At 37.9% G+C, this 18,209-nt stretch overlaps 1 protein-coding gene across 5 annotated transcripts in view; it reads left to right on the top strand.

Moving 5' to 3' along the window:
- THADA (THADA armadillo repeat containing) overlaps positions 1 to 18,209 on the top strand; it is a 326,765-nt gene that overhangs the window by 94,304 nt on the left and 214,252 nt on the right. For all 5 annotated transcript variants that reach the window (XM_043468439.1, XM_043468440.1, XM_043468436.1 and 2 more), the window contains one exon: positions 4,585 to 4,676. In XM_043468439.1, the coding sequence (XP_043324374.1) occupies positions 4,585 to 4,676 (92 nt within the window). The remainder of the gene's footprint in view (positions 1 to 4,584; positions 4,677 to 18,209) is intronic.

The raw sequence follows: 18,209 nt of genomic DNA, 5'->3' as shown, positions 1-18,209 counted from the left end.
AAGTTTAGCAAGGTGGTAGGACACAAAATCGGTGTACAAAAATCAGATGTATTTCTGTACACTACCAATAAATAATCAAAAATGAAGTTAAGAAAACATGTCTATTTATAGTAACATAAAAATAAAATATTTAGGAATAGTGTAACAAAAGAAGTAAAAGATTTGTGCAATGAAACTTACAAACCATTGTTTAAAGAAATTAAAGAAGGCCTTGGTAAACGGGAAGATTTAGCAGCATTCAGGAATACAAGTCAAAGGCATCAGGGAAATACAAGTCAAAACCTTAGTGAACTGTCCATTTCATATCCAGTAGGATAGATATAACTTAAAAGAGGGACAGTAGCAGTTGTTGGGGAAGATCTGGAGAACTGGTGGAAATGAAATCCTCTTATACTGCTGGTGAGCGTGTAAAATGGTGCTGCCACTGTGGCCGTGTCTCAGAAGGTTCACATAAAGTTACCACGTAGCCCAGCAGGTTCATTTCTTGGTGTAGACCTGAGAAAAGTGAAAACACATTCACACAAAAACTTGTACACGAGTGTTCATAGCACCATTATCCATAATAGATGAAAAGTGGAAACAATCCAGTGTTCATCAAATGATGAGTAGATTTTTTTTAATGTGGTATATCCGTAAAATGCAATATTATTCAGTCATGAAAAGGAATGACATACTGACAAATGCTACAACAGGGGTGAACCTTGAGAATGAAACCCAAATATAAAAGGTTGCATGAATGTGAAATGTCCAGAATAGGCAAATCTATAGAGACAGAAAGTCTTGGCCTAGTGCGGGAAGATGGGAAATAACTGTTAATGTATATACAGTTTCATTTTGGAGTCATGAAAATGTTCTGGAATTAAGTAGTGGTGATCATTTCTACTTTGTGAATATAGTAAAAATTGAAGAGTACCCTTTAAGATGGTGAATTTTATGATATGTGAATTATATCTCAATAAAAGGATAATTAATTTTTTAAATGTCTTATAAGTTTATCTTTTGGTCACCTTTGGAAATTACTGTGGCATAACTCATTATTCTGCAAAGTGATAAATTTATGGAAATAATTCTGTATTAGCTGATAACAGAATGACCAAATAGCTCGGGAAAGCTTTTTTTTTTTTTTTTAATGGTAGTTTTTCTAAAAATCGTAACTTATTAATGGTAGAACACCACTAATTTGCTGTATCTACTGGAAAGATTAATGATAGTCACTGGCTACTAATGAGGGGACTTGATGGTGAATGGATCAGGATTGTGATTCATCTGATCCATCTTAACATTACTCAAAGACATTGTGTGTCTCCTGCCTTCAGCCTATTGAATCAAACAAGGGAGTTTTCCTTCTGCAGGTGCTCATTCAATCTGTAAAACAGTCCTCTATAGTTTTGATAAAGTGTGCCTCCTCAGGCTTCCCCTTTCCTCTCCAGGCACTCCTGTTTTAACTTACTGCCTCTGGCAGTCTTTGTCAGAAAGTTTGGTTTGGGGCAAGATGAAGTTTGTGTATTGATTTTTCTTTTCTTTTTATGCTTTTGTGTGATTCTTCAAAAAAAAAAAAAAAAACCAACTTTTTAGTTTATATTGGCGTGTAACCTATTAACAATGTTGTGATAGTTTCAGGTGCACAACAGAGCGGCTCAGCCATACATATACAAGTAGCTATTCTCCCCCAAACTCCCTTCCCGTAGAGGCTGCAGCAGAACATTGAGCAGAGTTCCCTGTGCTACACAGTAGGTCCTTGTTGGTGGTTAATTTTAAATATAGCAGTGTGTACCTGTCCATCTCAAGGTGACAGGGTCATGGATGACTTTAGTAAGTCATCTTCAACCTAAGGACTCTTTGGGAACCAAGTCAATAGACTAGGTGAGAGGTGAGACCTGAGCTCGGTCAGAGGGGATGTCAGTAGAATAACAGGACAGAGTGACTTGTTTGGGGATATCAGGGATTTCATTAATGTTTGTTAACTGTGGAATGGATGTAAGTGAGCTTGTCTAGTTTTAGGGTTTCATTGCAATTAAGGTATGAACTGTGCCAATGTATCTGTGGTCCATTTCAAGAGTTACCACACATAAATTGAGTCAGTCATGTGCTTCTGGAGGAGAGGTTACACACTGGTGGCTGATACGTCAAATCTGGCCCACAACTGTGTTTTATTTGGCTCCCACAATATGGTGTTTTTTTTTTTCTTTAATTTGTTGCCAACATTTCAAAATAGAATTCACATAAAACTTAGGGTTTCTGGCTTCTGTTGAAAAAGCAGAAGATCTGGCAGCACTGGGCTTACATTTTTCTTAGGGCATTAGCTTCAGCTTCAGCTTAACAGTGACTGCCTTAGACCCAGTCCTCTGCCGCCTCTGTAACTCACTGCCTTTGTGGGCGTTTGAGTTTGTGATCCTTACTGCAGTAGTTTTGGGAAGCTGTTTTCTAAATCCTACATTGTTACTGTCAGCTACCTTTCTTCTTACATTGCTATTTTAACACACTGTATAACTCCTATCTAATTAGAATATGAGCTGTGTTAGCAGTTAAGTGTGTGTCTTCTATTTCTGGATATTCTCCATGGTGCTAGTATACGGCCTTACATATTTAGGGAAGTCAGTACATATTTATACATCTCTACTCAGATTTGGCAATGTAACTGAGGAAGCCCAGTATCCCTGGTATAGGGCTTCCCTTGTGGCTCTTGTGGCTCTTCCCTTGTAAAGAATCCGCCTGCAATGCAGGAGACCTGGATTCGATCCCTGGGCTGGGAAGATCCCCTGGAGAAGGAAAAGTCTACCCACTGCAGTATTCTGGCCTGGAGAATTTCATGGACTGTATAGCCGATGGGGTCACAAAGAGTCAGACACGACTGAGCAACTTTCACTTTCACTTTCAATATCCCTGGTGGCTCAGATGGTAAGGAATCCGCCTGCAGTGCAGGAGACCTGGGTTCGATCCCTGGGTTGGGAAGTCCCTTGGAGGAGGGCATGGCAACCCACTCCAGTATTCTTGTCTGGAGAATCCCTATAGTTAGGGAAGCCTGGAGGGCTGCAGTCCATGGGGTCCCAAAGAGTCAGACACTGCTGAGCGACTAAGCACAGCACAATATGCCATGATATTCAAGACATTTTTATGATACAGGAAACTGTCTTGACACATTGGTTTGGAAGCAGATTAGTATTTTATTGGCCATATTAATAATGTGGATCCATTGAGTTAGATCTGATAAGTATTTTCTCATAGGTAAATGACTGTAGAAAATAAAAGGAAAGAGCTAAGCTCTTTCTTGGGATATTCATCAGAAATGACGTAGAAAAATGAATTTATTGGTTTTGTTTTTTTTAAAAGCTGTTACTTGATGATACAGGTACAAAGAGATAATGCAATAGTTGGTGGTTGTTAAGAAGTATAGGAAAAAGCTATGTTGTAAGCATGTGGTTGGATTGTGGAGCTCAGTTTAAGAGGAAGTCCTTCATAGTAATGAAGTATGGAACAACAGACTGTTTCCAAATAGGAAAAGGAGTACGTCAAGGCTATATGTTGTCACTCTGCTTATTTAACTTACATGTAGAGCACATCATGAGAAACGCTGGGCTAGAGGAAGCACAAGCTGGAATCAAGACTGCTGGGAGAAATATCAATAACCTCAGATATGCAGATAACACCACCCTTATGGCAGAAAGTGAGAAAGAACTAAAGAGCCCCTTGATGAAAGTGAAAGAGGAAAGTGAAAAAGTTGACTTAAATCTCAACATTCAGAAAACTAAGATCATGGCATCTGGTCCCATCATTTCATGGCAGATAGATGGGGAAACAGTGGAAACAGTGTTAGACTTTATTTTTCTGGGCTCCAAAATCACTGCAGATGATGATTGCAGCCATGAAATTAAAAGACGCTTACTCCTTGGAAGGAAAGTTATGACCAACCTAGACAGCGTATTAAAAAGCAGAGACATTACTTTGCCAACAAAGGTCCATCTAGTCAAGGCTATGGTTTTTCCAGTAGTCATGTATGGATGTGAGAGTTGGATTATAAAGAAAGCTGAGTGCCGAAGAATTGATGCTTTTAAACTTTGGTGTTGGAGAAGACTCTTAAGAGTTCCTTGGACAGCAAGGAGATACAACCAGTCCATCCAAAAGGAGATCAGTCCTGGGTGTCCTGGAAGAACTGATGTTGAAGCTGAAGCTCCAGTACTTTAGCCACCTGATGCGAAGAGCTGAGTCATTGGAAAAGACCCTGATGCTGGGAAAGATTGAGGGCAGGAGGAGAAGGGGGCGACAGAGGATGAGATGGTTGGATGGCATCACCGACTCAATGGACATGGGTTTGGGTGGACTTCGGGAGTTGGTGATGGACAGGGAGGCCTGGTGTGCTGCAGTCCATGGGGTTGCAAAGAGTCGGACATGACTGAGCGACTGAACTGAATTGAAATGAATTGGCATAAAGTTATTGAAATTGTCTTATTTTATGAACACAACTATATCTTCTTTAGCCACACACTAGGCAGTTGGGTAATGGTTTTGAATGTCTAGTTTGAACATTGTAAATGTTGGTTTCATGCCATGAATATTTCTTAACCTGTATTGTGTATTTTTACACAGGTGAGAAATTCATCCACGCTTCTCTTCAGTACCTTGATCACAAGAATATTTGGAGTTAAAAGGGGAAAGGATGAACTTTCCAAAAAAAATAGGTAAGCTTCATCTAGTGCTAACTTTATTTTTTATAAAATATCGTTTTGGCCAAAAATAATTTTTAGAATTTTGCTTACTTTTATAGATTGATCTTAGAGCATAAAACTATAAAAACACTACAGTAAATGAACCTATGCTGCCAAATTCTAAGCCCCTAGGCAAAAATATCTGCTATTTAATAAGTGGACCTTTCAAAGCAACAAAAATATTGGAAGGCAGCAAGGTCTGAAATGTAGAGCTGTTTCTCAGTGCAACAGCTAAGGTTGTTTTTTTTGTTGTTGTTTTGTTTTGATTTAATCTTCTTCAGGTATTCCTGAAATGTCCTAAATTGCTTTTTCTTGATATGTCATCAAGTACTAGCTTGCGTAATATCTTTGCTTTTATAGTAACTGGAAGTTTAAATGTTCATGGTATAATCATCGGGCCATGTCACAGATTACTTCTGCATTAACCTGTAGCCAAGGGGAGTAGTTAAGATGTTGGCCACACAGAATAAACAATGCTTTTTACTTTTAGGTCTTCTGTGTTGTTTACTCTCTAAGATGTTTTTCTCTTAAGATTTTTTTTTTAATATCTGGAAAAAAAACTTACTGAAACACTTTGATTATGAGTAATCTTTGGATACAATGCAGAAGTTCTGTTTGTTGGTTTTTAAAGAAGAGAAGCTTTGAATAATTGCTTATTAGCAGTTGGGAGGGTTTAATGGCAGTCTAGTGGCTTGCAGTTGTTAACACTAGATGTCACTGTTGCTGCATGTTTAATCACCTCCTGTAACTTTATTTAGGGTCTGATTTGGCCCAGTGGTCTTTCTCTTGATGCTCTAGAGATAAATCAAGCCCTATTCCTCTCCTGCCTAAAAAAGTTGATGATCAAACTTTTAATTCAGATTTTAAGCCCTTGTTTATTAAAATACATTTTCTTGTGGTGGAACTATGTCTTAGGGATTAGAAAATATCATGAAATAATTGTATGATGCACCGTTAGTAATTCTAATGAAACCTATTGGTAGTTCTGAATTGTCATTTAAATTGCTGTTTATCACCCCGTGCCTGCTAAGTTGCTTCAGTTGTGTCTGACTCTGCATCCCCTATGGACTGTATCCTCTGTCCATGGATTCTCTAGACAAGAATACTGGAGTGGGTTGCCCCACCCTCCCCCAAGGGATCTTCCTGACCCAGGTATTGAACTCACATCTCTTGCGTTTCCTGCCTTGCCAGATCGGTTCTTTACCACTAGCGCCAACTGGGAAGCCCTATTTATCATTCCGTAAAATTCAGTGAATATTTAAATGGAAAGCAAGTGGCTATAAATGTGAATTCCTTGAGTATACTAAGGAAATACTAGAGAGGTTTTTTTTGGGTTTTTTGTTTTTGTTTTTTTTAGCTGAGTTGTATTTTTAATAAGGATAACATTTTTTTGAAAGAATGATTATAATTTTTACTATTTGGCCCAGTTCCTAAATAAATTCTTCCTATCACTAGTTATTTTTCTTTTTAGCTTTGCTTTTTTTGTTAATAACTCAACAAAGTGCCAAGGGTTAAAATGGTTTGGTCATATTATAAGGCCATGGTAAATAGTGTATAAATAAAATATGATATGAGGTTATCAAGCAAGTAAAATTAATGTTTAAAACTGAACTCGGAGAAATGCTGTTTTTTTTCCCTTTTACTTTTTATAAAAGTGATTCTTGGATGTGTATGCAGCTTTTACTACGTATAGGAGAAAATGACCAGACTCATTTTATGTAGGTTGCTTCTGAGGAGGGTGGAAGAATAGCACAGTGGAACCACACTGCTGTAAGCTCTTCGCCACAGCATGCTGGTGGGAACCTCCATTATAAGTTCATTCCTCTTAAATAGGAAAAGTTACAGAATATATAACTTTCCTAGAAAGAGGGAAACTGAATATTCACATAATTGTTTTGAGTAAAGCTGACAAGTGAAACGAAGGTATTAAAATGTTAACTTTTTAAAATGTGATGAGTAGTTTTGGTAAGAGTTTTTATTTCAGTAATCTGAAGCTTGGTATATTTCATTACATTTTCAAGGCTTCTGTTCTCTGTTTAACCCTCCAAGAGTCTTACTTCTTTGCAGCATTGCTAGATTTGCTCTCTAAAACCTTAGTGTCTTCAGCTTGCCATTGTTTTTAATGATTCTTCTAGTTGTTCTTTGTTTAATTATGTCATTTTGGGGTGAAATGTTTATGTACCTGTCTGCTACAATATTAAGTTCCTGAGGGCAGAACCTTTTTGCTTCTATTTTGTGTATATGTGATGGGTGCTGTAAGAATGCTAGTAATAATGATGTCTTTCTTGTTGGTTGGTTGCTCAACCATTGAATAACTAAACTCAGCCAGTAAGACCTCACAGGCTGGTGAAGTCTACTTGCACAGCTACAGACTGTTCTGCCACAATCTTGCAAATATGTGCTCTTGATCAGAAGGGAACTGGACATAAAAACATCTGCCTTTCCCATCTAGTGGGGGAAAAAGTGTCTATCTTGGAGTCAACAGACTTGGTTTCCAAGCTTTTTGCTGCCACTGGAGATGACCTTAATAGACACCCTTATCTGCTTTGCACTTCAGTTTCTCCATCTATAGACCAGGAATGATAAAATCTGTGTTCTGTATTCATAGGGCTACAGGGAGGATAAACAAACTATTAGTTCATTTTCTTGTAAAATATTCAAAGTTAGTTAAGTCGCTCAGTCGTGTCAACTCTTTGCGACCCCGTGGACAGTAGCCCACCAGGCTCTTCCGTCCATGGGATTCTCCAGGCAAGAATGCTGGAGTGAATTGCCATTGCCTTCTCCAGGGGATCTTCCCAACCCAGGGATCGAACCCAGGTCTCCTGCATTGCAGGCAGATGCTTTAACCTCTGGGCCACCAGGGAAGCCCAAAGTTCTATGCAATTAGAAATATAATTTGCTTTTTCTCTGTTACCACTTCTTTTATTATACTCGTTCCATTGTCTTCTGGAGTACAGGCTCAGTATCTTATCCTTATTTTTATTTGCCTGGTGCTTAGCATGGTGTCTGGCATGACCAGAAATACTTGCTTAATGAATAAGCAAGTTTTTTTTTACTAGATGAGAGATGAGATATCTGGTTTCTACTCCTGCCTTTGTTGTCATAGAGCCACCGTAACCAAATTAGTTAACCTGTCTGGGCCTTGGTTTTCTCCTCTAAGATAAGAGATTTGGACTATCCTTGAGGTCTGTTGTTTCTATCAAATACTAACCTAGGGTTTACATAATTGTTACTGGAATTGTGAGTTTGGTAAACTGCTGTGTTCCCAGTGCCTAGGACAGTACCTGCCTGGTAGTTCAGTTCAGTTCAGTCACTCAGTTGTGTCCGACTTTTTGCGACCCCATGGACTGCAGCACGCCAGGCTTCCCTGTGCATCACCAACTTCCGGAGCTTGCTCAAGCTCATGTCCATTGAGTTGGTGATGCCATCCAACCATTTCATCCTCTGTCATCCCCTTCTTCTCCTGCCTTCAGTCTTTCCCAGCATCAGGATCTTTTCTAATGAGTCAGTTCTTTACATCAGGTGGCCAAAGTGTTGGAGTTTCAGCTTCACCATCAGTCCTTCCAATGAATAGTTAAAGGAATGTTGATTTCCTTTAGGATTGAGTGGTTTGATCTCCTTGCAGTCCAAGGGACTCTCGAGAGTCTTCTCTAACACCACAGTTCAAAAGCACCAATTCTTTGGAGCTCAGCTTTCTTTATAGTCCAACTCTCACATCCATGCTTGACTACTGGAAAAAGCATAGCCTTGACTAGATGGAACTTTGTTGGCAAAGTAATGTCTCTGCCTGGTAGTAGGGACAAGAAGTCCCCCTTTCATGTATAAAGGAAGGAGCAGGGAATTTCTATGGTGGTCCCATGGTTAGGAATCCGCCTTGCAGTGCGGGGGACGTCGGTTCAATCCCTGGTCCAGGAACCAAGATCCCACATGCTGTGGAGCAGCTAAGCCCATGCACCACAACTGGTGAGTTCATGTGTTGCAACGAAAGACTCCCACATGCCACATCTAAGACCAAATGCAACCAAATTAAAAATACATATATACTTTTTTTTTAAGAAAAAGAAAGCAGCAGAGGTTCTGCATCCCCATTAATAGGTATGTAGAGTGTGCTCATAATGATTGAACTCTGGAGCTCATTAGCCTTGTTCTAGATGGGCCTTTTGGATTATGAAGAATGAGAAAACATGACTTTCACTTGTTTGTTTTAAATAGTGTTACTACATTTTAATTTTCTAAAGCACCTTTCCTTTCTATTTATTACCCCCCAGACTGACTTGGCCTGACAGAATGAATAATTGATCCTTTGTAGAATCAGAAGCTACACAGCTCTGTGATGTGGGGAGTGTGCTGGGCTTCCCACATAGTCTCCCTCTGCCTTGAATGGGCTCACCTGGGTAGTTCCTCATTCCTCACAGACAGGAGCTAAACCAATGTGATCTTTAACTCTGGTCTTTCCCTTTAACCCCTTTGTGTATTAACTGTCAGCTATTCTATTCCCTGGTAAATGACAAATATCAACATACATGTAGTAGTCTGAAAGGCTTTATTTTATTCATTACTTTTTAAGAGCTTATTTTTGTTTTCTTTAATTTTTTAAATGTTTAATTGGAGGATAGTTGCTTTACAATGTTGTGTTGACTTCTGCAATGTGAATCAGTGATAAATATACATATATCCCCTCCCTCTTTTTTTTTCTTCTTTTACTCAGCTTTATTGACGTAAAAATGACAAAATTATATATATTTAAAGTGTGCAACATAATTTGACATACGTATACATTGTGAAATGATTACTAGATTTTGCAATTCTGTTTGGAATTTTATCTCAGTTAAGTTGAAGTTGCCCTGAAATATTTTAAACATATAAGTACCTGATTTTCAAAGATAAGCCTGAAATATTTTACCCTCAAGATGAAATATGAGGAATTCAGCCTTTAGTGCTTTTTTCCATGAAAAGCTTTATTTTAGACTTTGCCAAAGCTCCATGCAGGTGCTCAGTACAGAGTGTTCTATAGCTCTTGCTCTCTGCATGTGAAACCAGTCAGCCAATAAGAATTTTTAAGCATTTGTCATTAACTCAGTGTGTTGACACAGCAGAGGAGTCCATGAGAAATAGAAAAGGTGGACCTTGCTCAGGGAGCTTACCTTTCAGCTCGGGAAACAAGAATGTCATTTGTGAAACAGGTACAAATAGAAGACAACCTACCAGGAATCAGGCGCACAGTGTGGTCTGAGTAATGGATGCATTAGAGATTCATCAGTGGAGAGCTGAGTGGGGCACTTGGGTGGACTGTGTTTCTGATAAAGCTTTGGGGATGAGTAGATTTGGGGTACACAGAAACAAGTAGGTTGAAAAGAACAAAAGAGAAATAATCTTGTTTTCAGTGTTAAGTACAATCTTCATTCTGTCGTATTAGAGAGAGCTCATATTCAAATTAATAGCTTAGGATGGTTTAGTACAATTTAAGGGGAAAATGTTTGTAAAAGGATCACTACGTCCAAGTAAAATTATTTCTAATGAGTATGTTGGGAGATGTTAAATGGTTTTATTTTCCTGAGTATAAATAACAGAGACTTGCTTTAGTTATTTCCCTTAACGTCTTAGTGGTGTAGGTCTGGAAGGATCCTCTAAGGAACATCTAATCTAGTCCAGCCCCTGCTTATAGACAGATTTTGAAGCAATTTCCAGACAGACTGGCTTCTCTCCTGTTGTTCATGTTTTCTAGGAAAAGAGATTCCGCAAGTTTTTGTGGTTACCCACTCCATTGTTTCGGAAAGAACTGGGTTCCCAAAAGTAAAATTGGGAGCTGTGGGGCAACTAGGTTTTTATATTTTCAAGAATGTAATTATTAGAATTCAGAATAACTTATTTTATTTGCTTTGAACTACATAGTAGTTTGTAGCATGTGCCTATTTGGCCAAGCTGAAGATTCAAATTTTCTTTTGACTGTGGCCTGGATAATCTTAACATCCTCAGACCCAAAGGGTTCTCGTTTTTTCCCCATTCAACAAGCATTTATATTGTGTGCCCTCTGCTTTATATTATGTGATCCTCTGCTGGGCACTGGGATCCAAAGATGAATCAGACATACTCTTGGCCCTAAGGAAACTGACCATCTGATGAAGAATATGTCAGTTACCTGCTACGCTAGACTCTCTGTCCCACCCATGTAAAAGGAAGGGAGAAGTAGTAAAGGAAGACGGCATATCCATTTGTGTGCTCAACATATGCCAAAGTCTTTATAAGTGTCTAATTTAGCCTTCATCACAGCCCTGCAGAGTCATTCTAATTTCATCGAGAAGTAAATTAAGGTTGGTGAGGTTGAGTTACTTGCTGGAGGTCATGCAGTCAGAAAGTGGTAGAACTTGAATCCAAATCCAGCTGCATCTGCAGAGTGCCTGTGGATTTACCCACCAGCACACACAGCCCCTTGTGAGCAGTGAGTCACTGTTGAGAGTCTGGCTTTAGATTTTGCATCCTGAGACCATGGGAAATGAGGCACTTCACCCAGAGTTTCAGTGTGGAGCCAGGACTCTCACATCTCCCTTATGGCAAGTTGATTTTAAGACCCTTTAATTACTCCCGATAGGATATCAGTGTGGCCAGTAAGCCATTTGCCTCTATAAAACTCCTGTATTTGATGATGGTTGGGTGCTATAGAGAGAGGATTTGGGGGTTTTGTGATAATCTTTGTCTATGGTATGATGTCTTCCAAGGCATAACCTAATGTTTTTCCAAATCTCTGCTTATATTTTTCATTCGTTTAATAACAATTATCATAATAGCCCTCATTATATTAGTTTTTGTATTGGAGAGGACCTAAGAAGCCACCCAGTCCTGTTCTCATTTTGCAGATGTGAAAATTGAGGTGCTTAAGGTCACACGGCTAGTGCTGGAAATAAGGTTAATGGATATTTTTAGCTCACAGTTAGCTCAACTAGAACATTTAAAAAATTTAGCTGATCATTTATAAATGGAGTGTCCATTAGCAACAATAATACTAGTTTGGATTCAAATATTTTGAAATTAAGCTAAGAGCCCCAGTGTTTTGATATGGTCTGGAGGTGTCATTCATGCATTTTTCATAGTTGTTTATAGAACATTCAATCTAGGTCTTTAGGCAGAGTAGGTAAATGTGTACTTTTGGAGACTGAGAAGTAAAGTACAAGTCTTGAGTAACCCTTATTGAGAAGTTCTTAAAATCAGAATTCTGTCTACTCTGACACTTTGGCCTACTAGAGAGTTTCATGTTTCAAGTTTTTGTTCATTCTTAGGTTCATGGATCACAAGTAGGAAAACCACAAATAAAAATTTTAACCAAAAAGAAGCTCTTAAAAAGAAATATGTTCATGAACTTGAAGTGGGAATTAGTCACTGTGTTCTTAAATATTGACTCTTGCTGGGGCGAAGTAATCTTTGTTCCTAAGTACTGCTTCAGGCCATTGCCTTCTTTAATAGCTAAGGCATTGTTGCTTTAGTTTGAGCATGTTCTATGGAATTTTGGCAATGCATGCATCCTCTTTCTGTGTCTCAGTAAAAGCATGAGTAAATATTTTTTCTTAGCTTTGGTATTTTTGTAGCTTACATTTTATATGAACCAGACTAATATAATGTAATACCAGGATTACATAATTTAGGACATCAGGATTTCTTCCAGGGCTATGAGATAAAGTCTTCATTTATCAGGGGCTTTACAAGCAGTATTTGTTGCTCATTCAGTACCTGTAGAGAAATACCACATAGCTCTTTTCCCAATGAGAAAATGGAGTCAAAGAGGTTAAAATCAGAGGGAACAGTTTCTCTAGAACTTGGATAATACTTTTTCTTTATTCAGAATTTGGTCCTTTTAACTATTAATTTTAGTAATGTATAGTTTAGGAATTTCAGACTATTCTTATTACACACCAAGATGCCAGACTTTTAATAAAATATAATCAGTAAAAAGTTTTCATTGAATACTTATTATGTGCCTTTCTACTCTAATATCTCCTAAAGTAGTTTATGACACGGTCTTGGACTTAAAGGAGTTTATTATTTACTGATAGAGAAAACATGTGAGCTAGTTTAGGAAAAATGAATATCCAACTCTTCTGATATTGTCAGGGAATGGGGGGCAGAGGGAGTCAGAGGAGGATGAGGTCAGTCTCCATGCAGGAGTTAGGGCTTAATCTCAATTTGAAAGGATGGTCAGGATTTGAATAGGTAGAGGGGAGGATGTTGCCTATAAGGTTATATAGGCATGGACAAAGATATCAGTGGTGGAACAGTTGTTGTATATGTCTGAGAAAGTTAGAAGATAAACCAGACTAGGGCTGAAGGCATACTATAGAAATATTCATTCATTCATCCATTTTTTCCATTTATTCCTAGAGCCAAGGATTCATTGATCACCTTGTGTAGGCACTGGACCAGGTTCTGGAGCTATATCAATGAGTAAAACAGATAAGCCAAGGAGACTGGTTTGAATTTTACATGACATTATGAGTCATTTCAAAGTTTTAGTGTTGGAGTATTCCATGATACAGGCATTGTTTTAGGAAATCATTTGAGAAGTGATTGCATTTTGTGTTCCCCACTGGTAGTATTGGAAAATGTGATGCCAGACTATGGAAGAAAGTTACTTAGGAATAACTTGTACTCTCTGTAGATTGTTAAATCATGGTTCCAGCTTGATGTGTCTTTTTTTTTAAACATCTGTTCTGTTTGTTACTTCTAAATTGAGTAGTGGCTATGTCATAGGGGAATATACCTTATGTTTTGAGGATTACTAGTTTCCTCAAGGTATTAAGAAGATATTTAGTGAAAAGTAAATTATTATAAAGTCAAGTAAGTTTTGAAAATACTGGATTAAATTCAAATTTCTTTATGACAGGACTTCTCAGAACCTTTCATATGCTCTAATAGGCTTTGTGAATCTTCAGTAACCCAAGATGTTTGACCATGGATCTCAGAACATCTCTTACCCTCTTGTGTTCCAGCACACATAGTTTAGGGGATACTGCCACGGGGATACTGATTGAGGCAGGTGAAAGGCATGTTTCCAATCGTTAGGAGCTGTACTATACGTGACAAAGGAAGATATTCATTTCAGGTTTATCTTGGTAGCAACAGAAGGACTTCATATTAGTTGCAGTTAAATATGCTGTAAGTTATCTTGAGTTGTCAGGTAAAAATTTAAAATGGTATCCTCACATATGGTAGGTGGTCAATAAATATGAGTCAGTAAAATCTCATAGCTTTAGACCTTTTAAAATCTTATATATAAAGTGCTTCTTTGGGAGAATAAACTTTACACCAAATTAATTTCTTCTACCATTTTGTCAGATGAAGATAACGTCCCTTTTCCCCAAAGCTTTGATCATTGATAATGGGGGAAATAGGGCCTACACCATGGTTGATGAACTTAACAAGGTTAGTGCCAAGCCCATCAGAGTGTGATGTATGTATCTGTGTGTGTGTTTGTTGGGAGGGCAAATAGGGAGAGGAGAACAGAACAATAACCATATTTGTAATATAATAGGTAAGACTTTAGGACCTACTAGTATGGCTGAGTTCTATACCTTTGGTCTGTATGTCTTGCTAGCAGCATCTTGTTGTTGTCCTTCATCAAGGACACTTGGAGCTATTATAAATAGCTTCATTGTAAATATTTAAACAGAGGCTTTAAATAATTCAGATTTTAAGCAGTTAGAATGCTTTTGGCTGCAAGTAACAGAAAACCCAAATAAAAATTTAAACTATAAGGAAAAGTTACTATTTCAAATATAACCAAGAAGTTTTAAGGGGGATTGATTTATTCATCATTTATTAATTTGATGAGGTTGATAACATCATCAGAGACCCCAGTTCTTTCCATTCTTCACCATGCAATCCTGGATGTGAAGGCACTGGCCCCAAGCAAGCTTTTTTCTTGATTTCAAGATGGCTGCCATTCCTGCCATCACATCTCGATGCAGCAGATGCAATATTCAGTGGCTTGTGTATCCCTATTTCTTTTTCAGAATGACAACACCACCTCCTGTATGAGTTCCCACACTCTCAACTCCACACTCTACAGACTTCCCTTCAACATCTTTTTGGCAGTGTTAACATCTTAGTATGCCCCAGCTTATCCCGGACAAGGGAAATGGATCCACCATGATTAACTTAGACTAATTAGACTTCTCCAGTTGGATCTTGAGTTGGTGCCAGCCCTCCCTGAAGCATATGAGTATGGAGAGAAGGGTGAATACCCAACCAAAGTCAAATGCTGTTAAAGAAAGGATGGGGTGAGAGCATGGATTTTTATTAGGTGACTAATAATGTCTGCTGTTACATCCTTCTAGGCTATCTCAAAAGCTTTGAAAAGGTTTTCATTTCATTAGGAAGATAAATTATATATGGAGTGTTTTAGCCTAATAGGAAAGTGTATTTTCCCTTTATTTATGCAATTCCTTCATGTAATTTTTAAGAGATATGAAGTAGTAAAAGTGTCTGGCTTTGTGGTTCTGTATCACTCCTATAGGCAAGGCTTCATTAAAAAAATTTCACGCAGGAATGAAGTTTTGTCTTCACACATGAAAAGTTTTGTAGAGCTTTTAAAACAGAGATACTGAATAAAATACAATGAATTTCTAAGTCAGAAAATGCTACTTTGCAATATGAAATATCTCTCTGAATCATAGCTAACCTCCAACAAGCTAACAGAGCATTAACGTTGTTTTTATTATAAACTCTAACTCACTTTGGAATTTGACCCATATTACAACATTGATTTTGTTCTTGCAGGGTCAAATGGTATGAAGTCAAATCTAAATTTATTGAAATTGGTACTTAATTGTTTTTATTTATAAACACAAAATCCCTATTCTATTTAAACTGAGCATAGTATTTTGATATGACTTTTGGGGCCTCTGAATTCAAATTAGACCATCTGTCTTGAACGATTTCTCTTTATCTGCCGGGTTTCTTTCTTTTCTGTCTGTCCAAACTGTTACCATTTTGTTCTGTACAAACTGCCTCTATAGAAGTGGAACTGTCTGGGTCACAGTAAACCAGCCCAGCTCAAAGGAAGTTGGGGTCAGACTGGCTACATTTGACAAGGATCAGTAAGTCTGATCCAGGTGCTAAACCTTGGTTGTCTAGAATTTTCTACGGTATAAGCACATCCTTAGAGCCATCCATTGCTCCTAAAACATCTTTGTCTTTCTTCTGTTTACCTCTATGATCACTCGTTGTGAACAACTAATTTAGATACATAAAAACGATCTTCCGTTTATAAGCACACTTCTCCCTTTAAATTCACTTGATCCCCGTTTTCACCCCCTACTATCAAAGCCCTCTCTTCTAGGCCACTGGTTTCACTTTTACAATTGGTGGTCTGTTTGGATGGGTCAGTATTTTTTTTTTTTTTCTTCATTTGTTCAACATGTTTCCTGTGTTCAAGACACTGAGCACTGAGCAGAGCATAGACCTTTGTAAAGTGTGATCTGTGTATTTGAAGAATAGTGGAGGAGGAGAGCTAAGACTTGAACTCAACTGTCACGCAAGGTGTAAGAGCCACGAGTGCGCTGAGAGCATCTTTCCTGCCCCTCAGGGGAGAGCTTGAGTGCGCCTCTCCTTCCGCTTCCTGGCTTCCGCTTCCTGGCTTCCGCTTCCTGGCTTCCGCTTCCTGGCTTCCTTGCTGCCCCGGAAGTGAGCTGTAAGCTCGCACTCTTCAAACGCTCGTCCTCTCTAAACCGTCCTTCTTCCCTTCCCAGTTCTGCCATTTAGGTGGGACTATCTCACGTGACCATTTCTTTATCTTGCCTTTGCTTTATCTGTGGGACAAGCAACGGTTCAGATCATAATCAGTAAACGAGAGGGCAGTCCTAATGATATCCTTGCCCTGTCTGTATTTGGAAACGCAGTTCTCTGTAGTGGAAAAAACTGTCACTGGCCTCTGAAGGTGGTGAACGCCCACTTTTTTCCCAGAAACACACCACAAGTCATCCGCTCTGCCTCCTTTCTGCTTTTAATTAAGCCAACTTAATTTTCCTAAGCTTCAACATGTTAGGGAAATAAAAGAGAACTTCTCTTTCAATGGTGTTCTCTTGCTTTGATTAGCTACTAATGCTGCATGTAATAACATAGAGTTTAACTTTTATCGTTGTTAAAATATAATGTTTCAGCGGGAAAGTAAATATATTTTCTAAGGGATACCTGCAGTGCCTCCACTTATAATATTTATGTCTTTGGAAAACGTGTTTCAATTGCCAGATGATCATTTGTAAATTGTGGCCTTTCTATAGATGGACATTTCTTTCTTAAATACTTGCTTGTTCTTTTCCTTCTTGTTTTCAACCCCGACTGCCTTCAGAATTGTACTGGCAAAGTGCTTGGTTCACCCATGAAAATTGAATTCCAGGGGATTCATGGCATTTTCTGTTTGGGTTTATTTCTCTGGAAATCTCTTCTTGCCCCCACCCTCCATTAAATTAAAATGTAATGATTTTTCTTGGTTTTGTAAATAAAACTCCTTCTAGCATTTTTCTAGCACTTTAAAATAACATTCCTTATGATAGCAAACCATGGTTAACTTAATAATTCTCTTACTATTAAATATTTAGTTTTCCCCTAATTTAAAAAATATTTTTAATAATGTTGTGGTGAGTATCTCTATTTACAAAGTGTTTTAAAATGTAGGGTTATTTCTTACAGATAAATTCTCCTCAGTGTGATTTCTTGGCCACAGTATATAAGTAGACTTCAGATTCTTTTTACGTATTGTCAGAATTCTTGATAAATTAATCTTGAAAAATGATTTCCCCCTGTCACCTTCTTAACTCAGGAATTTTCACTAGTTCTCTGTTGCCCGTGGTCTAACATCTCTGCCCCTTTAACAACTGGCTTTGTCCTTTTTGTTAAATCTTTTTTTTTTTTTTCTCCTTGTTTCAACCAACTGCCTGCCATTGAGCATTTAGTCTGTCTTCTTTTTCCATGTTATAAAAAGTGGTACAAGAAATACCTTCATAGTTTTTAGCTTTTCCTATGTTTTCTGGACTATTTCTTTGGGATGAATGATCAGAAGTTGAAATACAGAATTAAAGAATATAAACATTCCATGAAACTGATAGCCAGACTTCCTTCAAATAAGATAACAATTTACAAATTTCCCAGCATGTATAATCTTTCTAGTGGTGGGTATTATTCTTTTTTTAAAGCAAGTTTTTGAGAAGATGAGAGGGGAAAATTACCATGTTGTTTCAATTTATATTGCTGTTATTAATGATAAGGTTGAACATTTGCCCACATTATTTGTTGGTTAATTGTATTTTCTTCAGTTTAGCTTTCAAGGCCCGATATAATTTGAACCTGCCCTTTTCACCTTGTCTCCTATTAGTCAAACCCACAAATATTTATCAAACTTATCCTAACTACCATTGAATTCATGTAGTCTAATCAAGCTAATCTAGCTACTGTTCCTTTCAATATTATGATTTTCCTTTTTGTTGCTTTTGTTCATGCTTTTTCTGTTCCTAAAATGCT

Source organism: Cervus canadensis, chromosome 5 (genome assembly GCF_019320065.1).
Source record: "Cervus canadensis isolate Bull #8, Minnesota chromosome 5, ASM1932006v1, whole genome shotgun sequence".
In the NCBI taxonomy this organism is placed as follows: Eukaryota; Metazoa; Chordata; class Mammalia; order Artiodactyla; family Cervidae; genus Cervus; species Cervus canadensis.
The sequence above is the reverse complement of the archived record's forward strand: the minus strand, read 5'-3'. Positions and strand labels throughout refer to the sequence as shown.